At 34.8% G+C, this 17,126-nt stretch overlaps 2 protein-coding genes across 5 annotated transcripts; both read left to right on the forward strand.

Moving 5' to 3' along the window:
* The first annotated feature begins 1,197 nt into the window (after positions 1-1,197).
* On the forward strand, positions 1,198-5,945 carry LOC306901858 (uncharacterized protein). 3 transcript variants are annotated; one of them, XM_079470014.1, is made up of 7 exons: positions 1,198-1,293; positions 3,308-3,489; positions 3,609-3,740; positions 3,829-3,853; positions 4,140-4,199; positions 4,460-4,506; positions 5,082-5,945. In XM_079470014.1, exons 1-7 carry the CDS (start codon positions 1,281-1,283, stop codon positions 5,091-5,093), a joined length of 471 nt encoding a protein of 156 aa, XP_079326140.1. In that variant the 5' UTR covers positions 1,198-1,280; the 3' UTR covers positions 5,094-5,945. The 3 variants fall into 3 exon arrangements, with proteins under 3 accessions (XP_079326140.1, XP_079326139.1, XP_079326138.1); XM_079470013.1 differs by lacking the exon at positions 5,082-5,945 and having other exon boundaries at positions 4,460-5,049; XM_079470012.1 differs by lacking the exon at positions 5,082-5,945 and having other exon boundaries at positions 1,232-1,293; positions 3,326-3,489; positions 4,140-5,049.
* Positions 5,946-9,917: 3,972 nt separating this feature from the next.
* Positions 9,918-16,157, forward strand: LOC306901154 (uncharacterized protein). Of its 2 annotated transcripts, none has more exons than XM_079468720.1 (11): positions 9,918-9,937; positions 10,040-10,216; positions 10,430-10,504; positions 13,036-13,176; positions 13,478-13,587; positions 13,852-13,980; positions 14,071-14,098; positions 14,176-14,232; positions 15,472-15,513; positions 15,831-15,899; positions 16,016-16,157. In XM_079468720.1, the coding sequence occupies exons 2-10, from the start codon at positions 10,078-10,080 to the stop codon at positions 15,875-15,877; spliced, it is 768 nt and encodes a 255-aa protein (XP_079324846.1). In that variant the 5' UTR covers positions 9,918-9,937; positions 10,040-10,077; the 3' UTR covers positions 15,878-15,899; positions 16,016-16,157. The 2 variants fall into 2 exon arrangements, with proteins under 2 accessions (XP_079324846.1, XP_079324847.1); XM_079468721.1 differs by having other exon boundaries at positions 10,433-10,504.
* The last annotated feature ends 969 nt before the right edge of the window (positions 16,158-17,126 follow it).

Raw genomic sequence — 17,126 nt, forward strand, 5'->3', positions numbered from 1 at the left:
ACCCAAGTGCAGGGAGCCAAAAAACAGGGATGAAGGGGTTAACAAAAGCTTTAATGACAAGAAACACAAAACAAAAACCCACGAGGGAGTAAAACAAGAATAGATAAATAATAACAACAACAGGACACGGACTAACTAGACTGAACAAAAGAAAATAACTAGACTAGACTAGACTAGACTAGACTAGACTAGACTAGACTAGACTAGACTAGACTAGACTAGACTAGACTAGACTAATTTACTAGGTAACGAAAATTCAAGATACAAATAATCCAACAAACAGTTAGCGCATGGGAAAAGGCAAAAAAAACTACAATGACCGAGCACAGGACAATGAACACGAGGATGTTTTATAGGGAGACAGACAAAGGATAATTAACAAGGGTCAGGTGTTATTACGTATCACAACAGGTACTGAAACACTAATGGGAAGGCTAACGAGACAAAAGGGCGGGAAACACTGACGAGACAAGAGAAAGAACATGGCAAGTCTAAATTTCATAACAAAGCCATGCCTTTCTCACACAAAACCTAAGGCTATGCCATGACTCCGCTGCAAGACCAAGAATAAACATGACATGATAGCGGAGTCATGACAATATGTGTGTGTGTGTGTGTGTGTGTGCGTGCGTGCGTGCGTGCGTGCGTGCGTGCGTGCGTGCGTGCGTGCGTGCGTGCGTGCGTACTTTACAAGTCTAAAACAAGACACATAAAACAGCCTTTCAGCTGAAATTGCAACCAGCAGTGTTTGAAAGGCACAAGGCTGAAATCTATTCTGTTTTGAATGTTTGGTCACAGTTTTGACAGCAGTGTTAGCATTTGAACAAAGTGCTGTAAATCCACAGTGTTGTGCAGGCTGTGGTTAAAGTCGTGGGATAAGTGTTTATAGTTTTGAAAACTGTGTTCAAGCAATGAAAAACGAACTAGAGTTTGGTCCACATGAACTGCTGCTGTGCAGACTGTAGTTAGAGTTTTGCACATGTAGCTCTAGTTTTGCCCACTGTCGTTTAGCAATCGAAAAAAACTGTAAGAAACACATTAAGAAAAAAGAAACGACAGATATAATAAATACACTTTTAATAAATTAATACAGAATCTATAAAAACACAGTGGGCGTACCGGGTAGCGAGTGTAAAACAACCCAAACCCAAAATAATACCCAAACTGGGCGGGACAAATCATTTTTCCGGCACACACAGTGCCTGTCGCTAAACGTTTTCTTCCGCATATTGTTAGAGGCTGCGAGCGAGATACAACCTGCTGCGTAAATTGAAGAGATTATGGTGTTTTCAGGTAAGCCTTTGAATAGTGCTTGTTTATTTAAGCCAATTTCATACACATTCATACTTTCTGCTGCATTACTTGCGGTTACAAAATATGTTTTCTAGCGTTACTTTCGGCAAACAAAGCGCACGGCGGTTTTGTTATAGTTAAGTGTCTATTTCGGGATCGTCACATCCGTAACGGTACATTTTCTTCATAAACGGAAAAATGGAAGTAACTATGCATTTCCATGAAGAGGCATTCCTTCTCCATTTGTTAGGTATTATTGCTTCTGGTTAGTGCGTTTTAATTCAGAGAAATCCTACAAGGCATGTCATCTCCCTAAAACCGTGTCCTGTTTGTCACATCCATATTCATATATTATATACATGAATACATTAATTGCTAGCACCTGATAACAGTGTCAAACCATTTTTTGATAATTGTGGAAAACGTTTCATTCACATGTAATAATTCACCTACCGTTTTTAAATCGTTTGTTTATGTATATAGAACATTTAAAAGTCACATTAAAATTTTCGGCATTTCTAAACTATTAATCACCATGTAAACGATTATGTTATTATTTATTTACAATTGATCTTCATGTTATGTTTGTATATGTTTTAAGGTTTACACATGTTAATATCTAAAATGTTGTGTCTTTTTAGCAAGTGTCATGCCTTAAGATGTTAATAAATTATGAATATCTTAGATAATGACAAGCCTCAGTACCGAGAGCAGAATTTTAATGGTTTCACATTCATCACACACTTTTATCTGGAAAGGCACTTGGAATTCAACCTTGGATGATGGAATAATTTCAGATTAGAAACACCTGTAGGCAGAAACACAACCAGAATTCTTTCATATACACATCTTAGATTTTATGTTAGACATGATATTTCTTAAGAAATGCAATATGCAAGATTAAATAAAGCCAAACTTTATGCCAAGGAGGTCTTGTGCATATTGCTCACATTCAAACTTAAGACAATATACTTACTGTCAAGCCAGGCATAGTTTTCCTTCTCTTGGAACTGGGCTCTGTTCACAATTTCCTGAAAGCGACTGCATGTAAGGGAAAGATTCAGGTAGGCAGTTAGCGCAGACATTCATGGCTAACTGCAAAGTATTTATGAAATGATTAACCCTTAATTTGCTTCAACATATGTGATAGCATTCCAGCAGACAAATCACACCCAAAAATTGCGCTTCTGGATTTCTTTTTGCCTTTTGTGCCTAAAAGTACATCAGAAAAGACAAATCATACATACTAGAGCCTTTGGAAAAGGAGTAGATTAAAATATGAGAGAGAACAAAAAGAGGAGTGAGATGTAAAAGTACAGTAGAGTAAGGAGGGAAAGGGACAAATAACACAAAACAAAAGAGTAAAATCAAACCACAACCATGGTACACAATGACAAGTTAGATAGATGATAGAGGTGATTGAGTGGAGGATGGATGTTGCAAAAACTGTTATGGGGACAACAAGGGAAGGGTCACAGGGCTTATTGGTTCTATTTCAAGACCATGCCCCTTACAGACTTAAATAAACTTGTTTTTCATTCATTGCTCCTTTGTTAACACAGCAGAAATCATCTTATTTCAACTAGAAATGGATTAGTTAAAGGTCACCAGAGAAATACTTTTTCTTAACATTTTTCACAGTATGTTGTGGTAGAAAGTGTGTATTTTTCGTCCACTAATCACTATTATCTCTCCAGCAGTCTCTTCGTGACTTGTTTGTTTCATTACTAATAATGTCCCCATGGGTTTCTTTGATGCTTTAGTTACAGCTTTGTAAGGGCTTTTCCTTTTGCTATTCCCTTAAAACTGGCTCAAGCACAGTCTGCTTAATCTGCTTCATATTTGCATAATCTGCTCTGAAAGTATAAACTGTAATTCATCTCAAAACGTGTCATCCTGTTATGTACAGTATACTGTATCAGTGCATAAGTTTGGGTTTGCATATATCACCCTACATAGGTTTGTTTCTGTTTAAAACAGTTTTGGTAAAGCAAATATGTTAACCTTTTTTTAGGTGTGTCTTGTCTCTTAGCTGTGACCGTGCTGCTGTATTGCTTTGTGCTGACGTGCGGATTCCCGGATTTGAAGTGTCTGGGAAAGCAAAAGAATGAAATCTCTCCACATCAAAGCCTCTACCAAGTTACACCTGACATCACAGATCAAATGCAAGACTGTGAAGTCCAGTGGCTAGTCAAAGTAATAATTTTATGTCTAAAAACTGCCTACTCAAACGAAATAATTAAATATTTTTAAATGATGCCGCCTTCTGCTTTCCAACATTTCATAAGTGTTTCTTTTGTCTCCCTTCTGATCAGGATAAGGTGGTGGGATTGTATGAAGGCAGCAATATGCGATTTGAGTACCCCATAGAAAACGCTACAGCAAACACTGCTATAATGGAGGTCAACTCTGAAGTTAATTATACTCTCGACTGCCCCAGCATTAATGTAAGTTGAATATTATTTGTAAATGACTGTATATACTGCTTTTATATATCAAAAGTTTCATTATGGGCCGTCTGTTTTTGTATTGCAGATGCACTGGAGGCTGTCATGCTCTTGTAAGTTTTTTGGATTGATTGACTCTAGCAGTGGTTTAGACCTAAATTAAACGTTTAATGATTCCACCACAAAACCTTAAGTGTTGATCATACAGAAGTCAACTTATGGTTAATAGCATAACTGTTGGGAATGCTACCTTCTATTTTTTTATTTCTTTACTTTGGCATTACACAATTAAAAAATCGTGACATTAGCACAATATCAATATATTTAGAGTTCACCAGTTCTCCACAGGTTTTTCTTTATAATCAAAATTAATGCTAATGCTTTTTGTAATGCCCACAGATTCAGCACCACAAACTACTTCTAACCCCCTGTCTGGTAATGGGCCGTCTCTGGAAGGAGGTAGGGGTTTTGAAGTGTATTATGGAATAAGTCGGTTTTTTTCACAACTGTCATGCATCTGCATTGTTTCAGTATTTCACATTTTTGTTAAGTGCATATCATTCCTCAGGTTTGTTTCTGTTGAAATGTATCAGTCACCAAACTAGAATGGCCACATTCCATGAAGATATTAACGACAATCTTTATAATTCAACCTTTATAATATTTGTTGTACAATAAAAGCTCATTTTAGTTTCTTTGGTCTCATCTTCTGTTTTCAGGTCTGGGTCGGAGTATTCTCCTGCTGGTGGAGATAACATTGATCCTGGTATGTAACAATTTTGTAGTACAGTAACAAAACACATTTGAATTTTACTAAATGATTATCATGGTTATTAGGTACAATTTATAGGTTGTTAGTTAAACTGTTCTGCATGAGGAAGGGTATAAAACTACACATTTTAAGGTATAGGCCTAATTACATGATGAATACTGTAGTTGAATGTGAAGATTTCTGTCATATCTGACAGACAGGCCCTTTCAGGTGTGGTTTGTACTGTACCTAAATCAACTTAATCTCATGAAAGGGGTGCTTTTCACATTTAAATCATCATGGTTTGTGGTAACATTGGGATGTCAAAGCAATCTTAAATTTCTGTCAGTACACCAGTAGATTAATATGACGTCTGTTGAATAAAAATGATGTGTGTTATATAACATTTGCATTTGAAATTGATTTAGTGAAAATCTTGACCGTAGCTAAAGTCACATATGTCAGCATGTTAACAGTCTCATTCGACTTCATGTGGTTTATTCATGAGAAGAATATGAGAAAATATGTTATCACATATAGAAATTGCTAGTTTAATAGGTTGCATAACTTTCTGTTTTCTTTTATTCCAGATTTTGTCATGACTCTTGCTGTACACTAGCTCGAATGAACTAACACATTTGTAAAGCTGGCTATTTTCTTGTTGAATGTTATTAGGTTCAATATGCATAATGTAAGCACTTGTTATAAGATGTGAGCTACTTGGTCAATATGAAAATGTATTAGTATATAACTGCAACTAATACAACATTTTATATTAATTATCATAACATATATAAATATATATAAATATATATTTTTTATACAATAATATAATATTTTATATACATTAACAATGATTAAAATATGCCACTGCGTATTTAATAGTAGGATTAAATGCGGCACTAAATGAGCACACAGTTCTAATATGGGTACAGTTTAAGCGAGATACATTTTTACTCGCTGATACCCAACAACTTCAAGGTGTATGTTGTGTTATGGCGGTACAACTGTACAACCAAGGCAAGTATTTTAAATAGCTGCTGTGGAAGCAAAACAATGAAATGCTGTGCCAGTGAGTACACAAACCCAATCCATTTGTCAAAACCACTCAGCATCTGGCAGTCCTTTACAACAGGCCTGAAATATTAACACTGATGTTCTGTAATGGAATTTCCCAAATGAACTGAAACTGTTCTCACTATATGCCATGTTTCATGATAGTACAGTTATGTGTTTAATATTTGGAATATTATAGAAGTAATGTTTAGTAATATAATACTATTAATGATTATTAAAAATACATACTATGTGCAGTAGTATGTCTATATATATATATACCGAAGACCATTTGATCGGCTTGTAAAAAAAGACTGTTTGTTGTGAGCATTTATACCTGTCATGCATTTCTGTACAACTGCTTTTTAATGATTCCGGCTTTCATTTATTTAACCATTTAAAGCCTGTGCTATCCATGCACTTTTTAAAAGTGTCTGTAAATAAAAGTTTCAAGTTATTTTAATGTCTTGTGGATTTGTTTCTATACATCTTTACAGTTTACAAAACAATTGAGCATTAATGTATTAATCTATTAATGTTAAGTGGGGCTCATGAAAGACATGATAACAAAAGTGACAACTGTGTTATCTGGGCCAGACATAAACAAACATACCAATAATGATTGTGATCTGAAACTCAGATACTGTAAACACTTTGAAACACAAAAGCATTGTGCAGCGACACATCGCTCCTTAGCACACAGCAATTCTTACAGTTCTCTATAGCCATGAGCCAACTTTAAACCACAGCAAATAGAGTGATTAGAGAGATCGCTCATTTAAAACCTGGCACAACATGTGTTGGAAAAACTCAATATACATAAACATACGTATACTTTTAACAAAGCATAATCCCTTATTTGCTTTGCCCAACATTATGCACACGGTTTGACTACAGTAGTGTCATGGTTATAATATAACAGAAAAGACGTGATCTTTTCCCGGCAGGCAGCAGATTTCTCAGTGAGCGACCTGTTGGATTGAAAAATGTTTTCATGTTGTTATTTTTTACAGATTTCACAAATGTGTTCTTTGGCAACTCTTATAATGATAACACCGTTAAGCTGTGAAGGGTTTTCATTTGTGAAAGTCAATTTAGGGTCAATAGGACGTTTATTCAAGAAGTTGCGAAGGCTTGTCTTTTTGCTGTTCTAAAAACAGAAAGTGGTCATTTATCTTAGATGGTTTGCTGATTGGCTGGAGAAGCAGATGGTGTTTTAGTACATCTAGAGTTATTATAGTTCATCCTGCTGCCACATGCCTTACTTGGAAGATGGGATGATGCATGAGGTGACTTTATCAGCAGCCAATCACGTGCCAGATGGTTTGGTTATTGGTTTGTTTGGTATGGTATGGTTATAGGTGTTGTTGCATTGTTTCCTGAGATGAACTATAAGAATTTGATTACTTAGCACTTTAGTTGCTGTTTTTATTATTATTAACCTGATGCTTTTATTATTAGCTTCAGAAGTGAAAATCTGTTCCTGATGGACTTGTAAGTAGGTTTAATGAGCAGCATGTTTGTTTAATAAAGTACTTAGGTTAGTCTTTATTTGGCTCAGCTGAACAAGCGCTGAGCCAACAAGTGGTACCTGATAACTGTTGTTATTGTGTAAAAGCAAAACATACTGTGGAGTGCAATAAATGAGGAGAGGGTAACTAATAAAGCAAGTCAGAGTAACTTCCACACACCGGTAAACCCGGAACCAACAAAACACACTGTGATAGGCTTTGTGAGACCAGTTTATGCCTTTTGTTGTCTTTATGTTGTTCCAATTACTTCCATTGTTTACTTGTTAGTCGCTTTGGATAAAAGCATCTGCTAAATGTCAATGTAAATCTAACTTGAGTGCTGTGCTATTATGTTTCATCTGCACAATTATTTTACGTACTCATTACAGATTTTATTAAAGGTTTAACACAACACAATCAAACCCTGCTGTGAACGAGCAGTGACGCAATATCGGGTGCTTTTCCCTCTTGGTGGAAACCCCCTGCATGATGCAGCAAGGGCTCGGTAGACTTGTATTGCCAGCCGTTCCTGTTAGTGAGGGTCGGTAGTTAGATCTTTTTTTATAAACTAATTGGAGTTGCTTTTCACAGTTTCAAAAGCCAAGTGCCACAATGCTTAGACATAACTTGTGTGAAAGTATCACTTGTGTGGTTGACTGAGGATGTAATGAATTATGTTTGTGCTTCATTAAACAGAAACTCCTGCCAGATCGATTTCTTCCCTCAAACCTCTGTATACAGTCTCCTGTTTTGACACTAGCTCTACCACAGAGGTTTCTATTGCACATGATTATTCTTTGTACCTTTTAATAGTTAAGTCTGACTCATCTTTGATGTTTTAAAGAGGTTTCCCTGATACTATAAGCATTGATTTATTTCCATGCAAATCACTCATAACAAAATTGACCAATTAAAAGTACGCAGACCATTAATCTGTAATAATTTTGGATAAGTCAGATTTAATTGAATTTATTATTTAATTGGTCAATTTTTCCAACATCATTTGCGGCTATAAATTTTGAATCTGATCATTTCCACCAAAATTATTTCCACGTGTGGTTTCCCCTTCCCACACCAACCACAATCAAAGGTTTACACATGAAAAAACATTCATACTGAAAAAAAGTGTAGACTTTCAAGTATGAGGTGGCCATTACAAATGTCAATGATTTGAAGCATGTATGAAGTGTACCAAAATAAATCCATACCAGTGTGAACATAAAAATATGGTTAGTTAGCTTTGGTTTGAGTTATTTGCCAGTTTGGGGGGGGGGGTGAAACCATAACAAGTTATTGTTTTAGATCTGGTGACCTTTATTGTAAATAGAGAAAATACTTTTTCACAACATTTTTCACAGTATGTTGTGATGGAATGTGGATTCCACCCGTCACCATTATCTTTGTACCGTTTACAATACAATTGAGCAGCAAGATTTATTTATCTATTAATGTCGGGTGGGGCTCATGAAAGACATGATAACAAAAGTCTCCAATAAAACCCTTTAAAGCCCTCTTTAAACCACAGCATATAGAGTGATTGCAGAGATTTCTGATTTATAAATTTTTACAACATGTGTTGGCAAAACATCATTACATGCACAAATACATTTGAACATCAACAATGGCTAAGAGAAATCGGACACCCAGCCTTTAACTGAGGAAACACATGATCTTTTTCCAGAAGGCAGCTGATTTCTCAGGCAGCGAGTTGTTTTGGCAAGGGAAGTGGTTTTGTATTGTTATTCTCTTTTTTAAAGATGTCACCAACCATGTGTTCATTGGTAAGTTCTCTCATAATTTATAATACTATAATAACGTTTTATTTTAAGATTTTCATCTTTGAAGGGTTTTCATCTGTGAAAGTCAATTTAGGGTGAAGGGAAAGTTTATTCAGGAAGTTGCAGAAGCTTAGGTGAGGATGTCTTTTCCTGTTCTAAAAAAAAATGCTACAGCAGCTGCACAGTTTCCTATGAACTATAAGAATGTGATTATTATTAACCTGATTAGCTTCAGAAGTTAAAATCAGATCCTTATACACTTGTAAGTAAGCGTAATGTGCAGCATGTTTGTTTAATGAAGTAATTAGGTTTGTCATTATATGGCTCAGCCAAACATGCGCAGACAGAATCAAATGTGGGCCAGTACATTTCTTAATGTGAGATAATAGTTGCCGATATAATACCAGTGATGCAAATACATTAAGTTACATAAGAAATTACATTAGACTAACAAACTGCTACTGTTCAATGAATCTTAAATATTACATGTTGTGTCACATTGTTCTGTCAATTACCAAATTATTTTAAAATATCTCACAACATGTTCTGTTTTGTCATTATATTAAATAAACTTTAATGAAGTGCAATTATTTCAAAAATGTTCTAAAGATATTCTATTTAGAATTATAGAGATATTCTTAGTCTTCAGCCTAGAACATTCCCCTATGTTTAGGGCATCCTGGTCTTGAGCCAGGTGTTACTGCAATAGCTGGCGATTTGCCATAACTTTGTACTTTTGATTTCTGATAGTTGGTCACCAGGTTTGCACGTGTCAGGATACATTTTAGTCCACTCCTCTGTAAATCTTTAAGGTCTCTTGGCTGTCGCTCAGCAAATTGAAGTTTTATCCTCCTTCACAGATGTTCTATAGAACTAGGGTCTAGAGACTGGCTGGGACATTTAATATACTTCTCCTTAAGACACTCTTTGGTTGTCCAGGCAATATGTTTTGGGTCTTTGTCATGTGAAAGACACATCCACGACCCATCTTCAGTGATCTAGTCAAGGGGGAGTAGGTTTTCGCCCAAGATTTTATGGTACATGGGCCCTTTGGCGCCTATAGGGAGAAAGGATAGGACAATTCCAGGCCCCAACAAATAGGTAAAAATATGTTTTTATTATATTATACACTACATAAATAATCATTATTGAGTATATTTCAAATAATAATAAAATGAATGATTTCCCCATTTGCCCAAAAAGTAAACATCCATATTGACCGAGCACCCCCCTGTATCTGCATGAAATGGTTTGGTCCTGCCTCAGCGCACTCATCAAAGTGTTTAGTTGCAAAAGTTGCGACGCGGCAGAAACAGTTTTCAAAAAAGGAAAGAAAGAAAATTGGGTGTCAATCTGTAACCCAGTTTTTCACCAAGAAAGGTGGGTAGCCTTTCAGAGTATTAACCTGTCGTCCATAGCTTTGGATAAAAGCATCTGCTAAATGACTAAATGTAAATGTAAAATGTAGTGAAATAAGCAAGCTAGCTGCAGGCTAGTGTTAGCCTAAATTTCATCAACATTTAACCAGTGCAGGGAAACGTTTAGGTGGATTTTCATATTAAATCATTGTCCATGACTCCATGCTCATTTTAGCAGACTTAACAACAGATGAGTCAGCAGCACCCCAGTCTCCCCATAACTGCACCCCTGCCTGTCCCAGTGAAGAAGGTGAGCAACATTGTTTTAATGACTTAACATCATTCCAGGGAGTTTCTGTGGGGTTCTCTGTCTCTCTTGCTCTTTTCACCATGACAAAAAAGAAAGTGGAATATTTATTAATGACAGAAATCAAACAAATTAGTTTCTCACATAATGACCATTATGACATTTTTATAGTGGCTTTTTATCTTGCATCAAATAATTCAATATTATTTATATAACGCTTTTCACAATGTGCATTGTTCCAAAGCAGCTTTACATGGGAAAATAAGAAAAAACGAAAAACACAAAAGAGGTATTTGCATGGTGTTACTATAACAAGTTCAATTATGCTAAATAATATCTAATGTCAGCAGTCTCCCGGTCGTTTATTTAGCTTATTTTGCATTAAGTGAATGCTTGGCTGAAAAGATGTGTCTTTAATCTAGATTTAAATTGGGCGAGTGTGTCTGATCCTCGAATAGCGTCGGGTAGGCTATACCAGAGTTTAGGTGCTACGTATGAGAAAGAAGCTCGACCTCCTTTGGTGGATTTTGCTATTCTATGTGTTATCAAAAGTCCTGAATTTTGAGATCTTAGAGAGCGTGATGGTTTGTAGTGTGATAGAAGCTTTGTTAGGGGCTAAACCCTTTAAGGCTTTATACGTGATTAAAAGAACTTTAAAGTCAATACGATACTTAATGGGTAGCCAGTGAAGAGTTGATAACATTATGGTTATGTGAGCGTATTTTCTGGACCTGGTTAGAATTCTGGCAGCTGCGTTCTGAACTAACTGTAGTTTGTTTATTGATGATGCAGGACGACCACTAAGTAGGCTAGTGCAGTAGTCAAGTCTTGAGGTCACAAATGCATGAATAAGAACACATAGAATATTTCGTAATTTGGTAACATTACTAAGTTGAAAAAAGGCAGTTTTTCTGACATTTGAGATGTGATTTCGAAATGACAGATGGCTGTCTACGCCTAAATCTCTTAAATATCTTACTGTATTTGTTGGGGTAAGCACATCCTTCAATTTGCAGGTTATAATCCGAAATATTCGGTTTACGTGTCTTTTTAGGTGAATTGAATTTCTCTCTCAAAAAAAGGAATCAACTTTGGTCTCACAGTGACAGAACCTTCTGTAAAACCTTTTCTGAATAATTTTTATGTTCACTGTCAAACTTCAGTCGAACCAGGCTGAAGTTCAGTTCTTGAGCAGGAGGACTGTTCAATTGCGCAGTCTATTTTTAGTTCCTCAAAATACCAAAGTGCCAACAATGTGCCTGAAAACACCGCTTTTTTCAGACCAGGAGGCCCACAGGCGCGCAAATGAGCGCAAATGCATTTCCTATCAAAAAAGCGGGGAAGGCCTGGAAAATTAGAAATGCGTGTGCCTCAGGCATTGCGCTGACTGAGTGTACGATAGAGCCCATGGTGTTTTTACACCGATTCATCGAGGTGGACAAAATTAATCATAGATGAAGGCTTTGAGTACGAATCCAATTTATTAAAAAATAATTACAGGCGTGCCAACAAAATTATTTAACATTTCTTTAGCAGTTTCACGTTTTTGCTAATTTAAACTGTCCATCTATTGCATGATCGGTTTTGTTAGATTTTAAGTTTTTCATAAAAATAGTCACTAAATAAGCAATATCTTTTTGTTTTGTATATTTAATATTTGGATCTCCAACTTCGTCTTTTAAATCCCTTTCAAACTGATTGGCCCACTTACATTTAAAAATACCGCAACAACCAGAAATGCATTGCCAAAAAGTGAATGAAATGTGAAAATACTATCCAAAATATAAACCAATATATATTAACGTATATGATGTAACATAATATTATTTATTTGATACAATCTATGTAACATATAATACAGCTCACTGTAATACAGCTGGTCTATTAAAGAATAATGCATTAGCATTGAAAAGCAAAGCCGGCAAAGCAAAATTAACTTAATATTTTCCTGAGGCAAACTGCACGTTAGGTCTGAAATTTTGCTGCTTGTGAATCAAGCTCCATGCAAATTTTTGCTAATGCCACAATTTGGTGTATCAAACATTTATAGCCTGTGGGGAAGGCCAGGAAAATCCTTAATATAGGCATACATCAAGTGGAATATTAAAATAAATATGAGTCTACATGTGTATATATATATGTATATATTTTACCCGCCCCTGATCCGTTGCTTCTAATTAAAAAAATAATAAACTTGTCCGTCTGGGGATATTAGTGCCTTATTATAGGCCTATGACATATATATATATATATATATATATAGATAATAGATATATTATATATATTATTAATATATATATATATATATTATTGTTAATGTTATTATTATTTCGATATACTCATATAGTTTTAATTATTAATGCTTTTAAGCTCTTCATTCTTCAAAGCTGCAAAACAGACAAGCTGTGGTTTATCTGGGAACATTTATTTGGATACATTTTATACGAAATTGACACCCGCAACAAACATAACATTGTCTATATTAATTTAAATAAAAGTGAAGGAAATCTGATCTTTGACCCTTTCGGTTAAAGGAAAAGGCCTACATTACGTCACTTCAGCTACGGGCCGGCACAGATACGGTATGAGTGGGAGATGTTCCATGACAAAACTGTTCGGTTTCTTCGCAGTTTTTAGTTCGTGTCTCTTCCTTTCTGATGGAAAAGCGCTGGAAGGTAAGATGGCCGTTTTCATGTTTTGATTGAACATTTTAGTTGACATGTTCCATAAGTAGGTACATTAATAAAAGCGTTTACATTAGTTGAATAGAAATGCTCCATTCAAACAGGACGTGAACGACAAACCTCTTAGGTCGTAGCTTAAAACCACTGCAAAAAAAAAAACGCGTGTAGCGCTAGATTCTGTTTTGCTAAGGAAATGGATCCTTTACATTCAATTTGTCCAACTTTTGCAAGAAGATATAACTACACGTGGTGGTAAAGTGGGGTTTATTTAATATTTTCTTTATCGCGGTAGCGGACGCGTGTGTTGGAATGAGAAGAGGAGAAGAATACATCTTTATTCTGACCGACGCTGTGGTAAAAAAATTGCAAATCGACAGCTGTGATGCAGAATGGAGCGTCGATGTAAGTAGGCCAGTCCATCTCAGATTGATATGTATGGGATGTGGCTTTTTCTTACAATTCAGTATTTTATACATTTTTGGAAAATCAACGAATCATTATTTCGGTCGGTATAACGTTATACCTGTTTCCGTTAAATGGGTCGTGAATGTAACCCTAACCCTAACTCTTTCAAATGTGGTATTTTCTGTGCAGGAAAATATGACTCGGATAGCTTACTTGTCACTCATCCATTTCAATGTTCAAAATTTCTACATTCTTCCCTAGCAATACACAGCAATCATGGACGGACACACAACCCACTTTAGCTTTCCCTTCCTTAATGTAACTGCTAATGGAATCAGTGTAAAATTTAATTACTGTCCAGTTTCAGTCAAGTATCACGTCAGTTGTCATGTAAGTTCAACATTATACTTCTATTTACCGGTATTTTAGTTTTTATTCTAGCACATTAATATAAAGTGATACATATTCTTTCTTTTATAGGTGTTCACACGTAGCCTCACATGTTCCTGTAAGTAGTTCCCGTTTCTTCCCTTTAAAAAACGCAACAATTTATAAGACCACTGATATATTTTATTTCTATTTTAGGCATGAACAGCACCAATACAACTAAATCTGTTTCTACCACAACTCTTTCGTATACTGGTCAGTATAACATTCATTCTGCATTGTTTTCCTTCTCATGACTACAGTTACAATGTGTAGGCCTACAGATTATGTCACCAACTTTTGTGAAAATAAATGAGTACGCCTCTCCTTCATATCATTTTATTAAAACCCCAAATAAACTAAAGCACAAGTTTGAAACAACAAGGCTCCAGACTAACTTTTTTCCCTAGAAGCACTTAAGCTCCTGACTGAAATGTTTAGGAGCGCAAGCAAAAAATAAGTTGCAATGCAATTATTCATTTATTTCCTCCCAAAATAACTGATACTGACAAGTTACTTGATGGTTCTGTTTATTTAAAAAGAGGCAGATTACAGAGAAGCTTTGTTATTGATTGGTGCTAAATAGTGAGACAGTGTTAAGTTTTATCCACAGCAAAATAAAAGGTCTCGTGTTATTCTATGATTTTGTTATGTATTAAGGACACTTTTTCTCATGTTCATACAACATGTAAATATAAACTCAAATAAAACTTAACAAGAACATTGGCCTTTCGTTCGTTCTTAATGTGAACGGATTTTAAATGTTCCTCAACTCAAGTAAACAAGTGATAAATTACGTTTCCTGCACTCCTCCGCGGTTAGTTTAGTTTTAAATGTCTTGTATATCAAATCATTTGTCATAGGGTTAAAGAAATCCTTCACAGCAAGTGTGTGTAAACTTGTCATAAACGACCTGGATTGTGACCTGGATTGTGCACCTCTCAGCAGTGCAGGGAAAGACAAATCAGGCTAATGTAGAATCTGATGACAAAACATTTATAGACTTCACCAATTTGGAGAAAAGTCCTGTAACAAATTACCATGCAGGTGTACATTGTTAACTAAAATGAAACGAAACAATGGCTCCAATAAAAAACCTAATGCAGCAAATCATAAACAAACGTAATGTTTCTCACCAGACTCCTGCTGTAGTTCCTATGGTAACAAGTAGTTAAAGATTTGCCTATTTCCTGTTTGTTTGAAGAGCCATCCCTTTTCACAATAGACTAGGGTTGCGTTTCCCCAAATCATCGTCAAGATCCAAACAATCATACAGACTTAAACACCTAAGTCGTTCTTTATAAGCGACTTCTCTAAAGCACTTATAAGGAACTGCTCTAAAGTCATTGTATAATTTGATACATGCATGGAAAGGACACAGGGTTATGTGGCCACCTGCAGGACAACTTAGAGACATTGCATAAACCACTGTGAAATAAACCGTTGTATTTACAGATGGATTTACACCAAGGAATTCTGGATACAATAGAAATCACTGTAAGTAATGTCTGTAAAGCTTACTACAGCTACTTACAAAGAGTAACAACTAACATTTCTTTGTAAGCTTCTTTTTTTGCCAATGAACAGTAATTAAAAAAGACAAAAACTAATTTTGCTATTATCATACATAAATTACACACCCGTGTATCATATTATTATTAAATGTTATAGTTTCAAGGTAAAAAGTTTTATTTGTAGAATAATTGTAATGCACTTGTAGAATATACACACATATTTATTCTACCATGTAATTTATGACTATATATGTCAATACATACTGTAATGTTTAAGTTTGATTAAAATATCCTTTCTAGATGCTGTTTGTGCTGTTGTGTTGTTGGTGGCTTTTGTCTCATTTTGATCTTCATCTGGAGAACAAAGAGGTATTTAGCACTAGTTGAATTAATTTCATATGCACAAAAGCAGAAATACATATCTGAAACATTTGTTTATTAACCCATCTTTCATTTTCTTGCCCTGATTTATATCCTACTACTAGAGGCTCTGCTGCTGACCAAAACCAACCTGATTCATCAGTATAATCTCTCCAAGCACCAGAGTTTGAGGAAATTATCAATTATCATACGACGTGGAGTCTAAAGATAATATTGTAATGTTACAGAATATTAGATATATCATATCAGGTCAATCTATATTATATTATATTATATTATATTATATTATATTATATTATATTATATTATATTATATTATATTATATTATATTATATTATATTATATTATATTATATTATATTATATTATATTATATTATATTATATTATATTATATTATATTTTATTATATTATATTATATTATATTATATTATAAAGACCAGGTTTGATGGACAAGGCTCAAAGGGACACCTCAGGCCTGAATAAAAATGTCCCCATGTTTACTCACCCTCATGGCATCATAAGGTAATGTGAATTTCTTCTTGAAGAATAATGCCGTAGATGTGAAAATGTAGATCCAGGCCTGAAGTATCACTTTAAGGCTAGTATCAGTTTTAACTGTCTTAACAGAAAATAACTTGTCCTGAGGTATTTTAAAATATGTCAGTTGTGTCTCAGGATGCACACCAGTTATGTTTTTGTTCTAATGCATTTTTATAAAAGCGACTTATATATTCCAATTTAACAAGGCATAGTCCTGGCTTAAGGTAACCCTTGTCTGTGAAACCTGGCCTATATTATTATAAGTGCAATTTGTTATAACGAGAAGCTAAGATAGTTATGCACAATTAAAATTGATGATTTTATCTGATAAAATCTGAATATATGATATAATTATACAATACATATATTATATTTAAAAAAATACAATATTGTATAATATTTTAGTAATGTTTATATTATAGTATATAACTTAGATATAAGTTATATTTTATACATATGTATATATTATTATACACTGTATGTTAACTGCAATCAGTCTATATGATTGATAATACCTACACTATTATTCCAGCACGTTATAGTACAGTTATCACATATAAAGAGTTGGCTTTACTCAAGATCATAAACATTACAGTAAACTGACTCATCTGTCTCTGTTACGTTTTAGATTAGTCACAAGAGGTCGCTGTTGTTACACTTTTAACCAAACTA

This window comes from Barbatula barbatula (assembly GCF_947034865.1).
Source record: "Barbatula barbatula genome assembly, chromosome: 12".
NCBI lineage: Eukaryota > Metazoa > Chordata > Actinopteri > Cypriniformes > Nemacheilidae > Barbatula > Barbatula barbatula.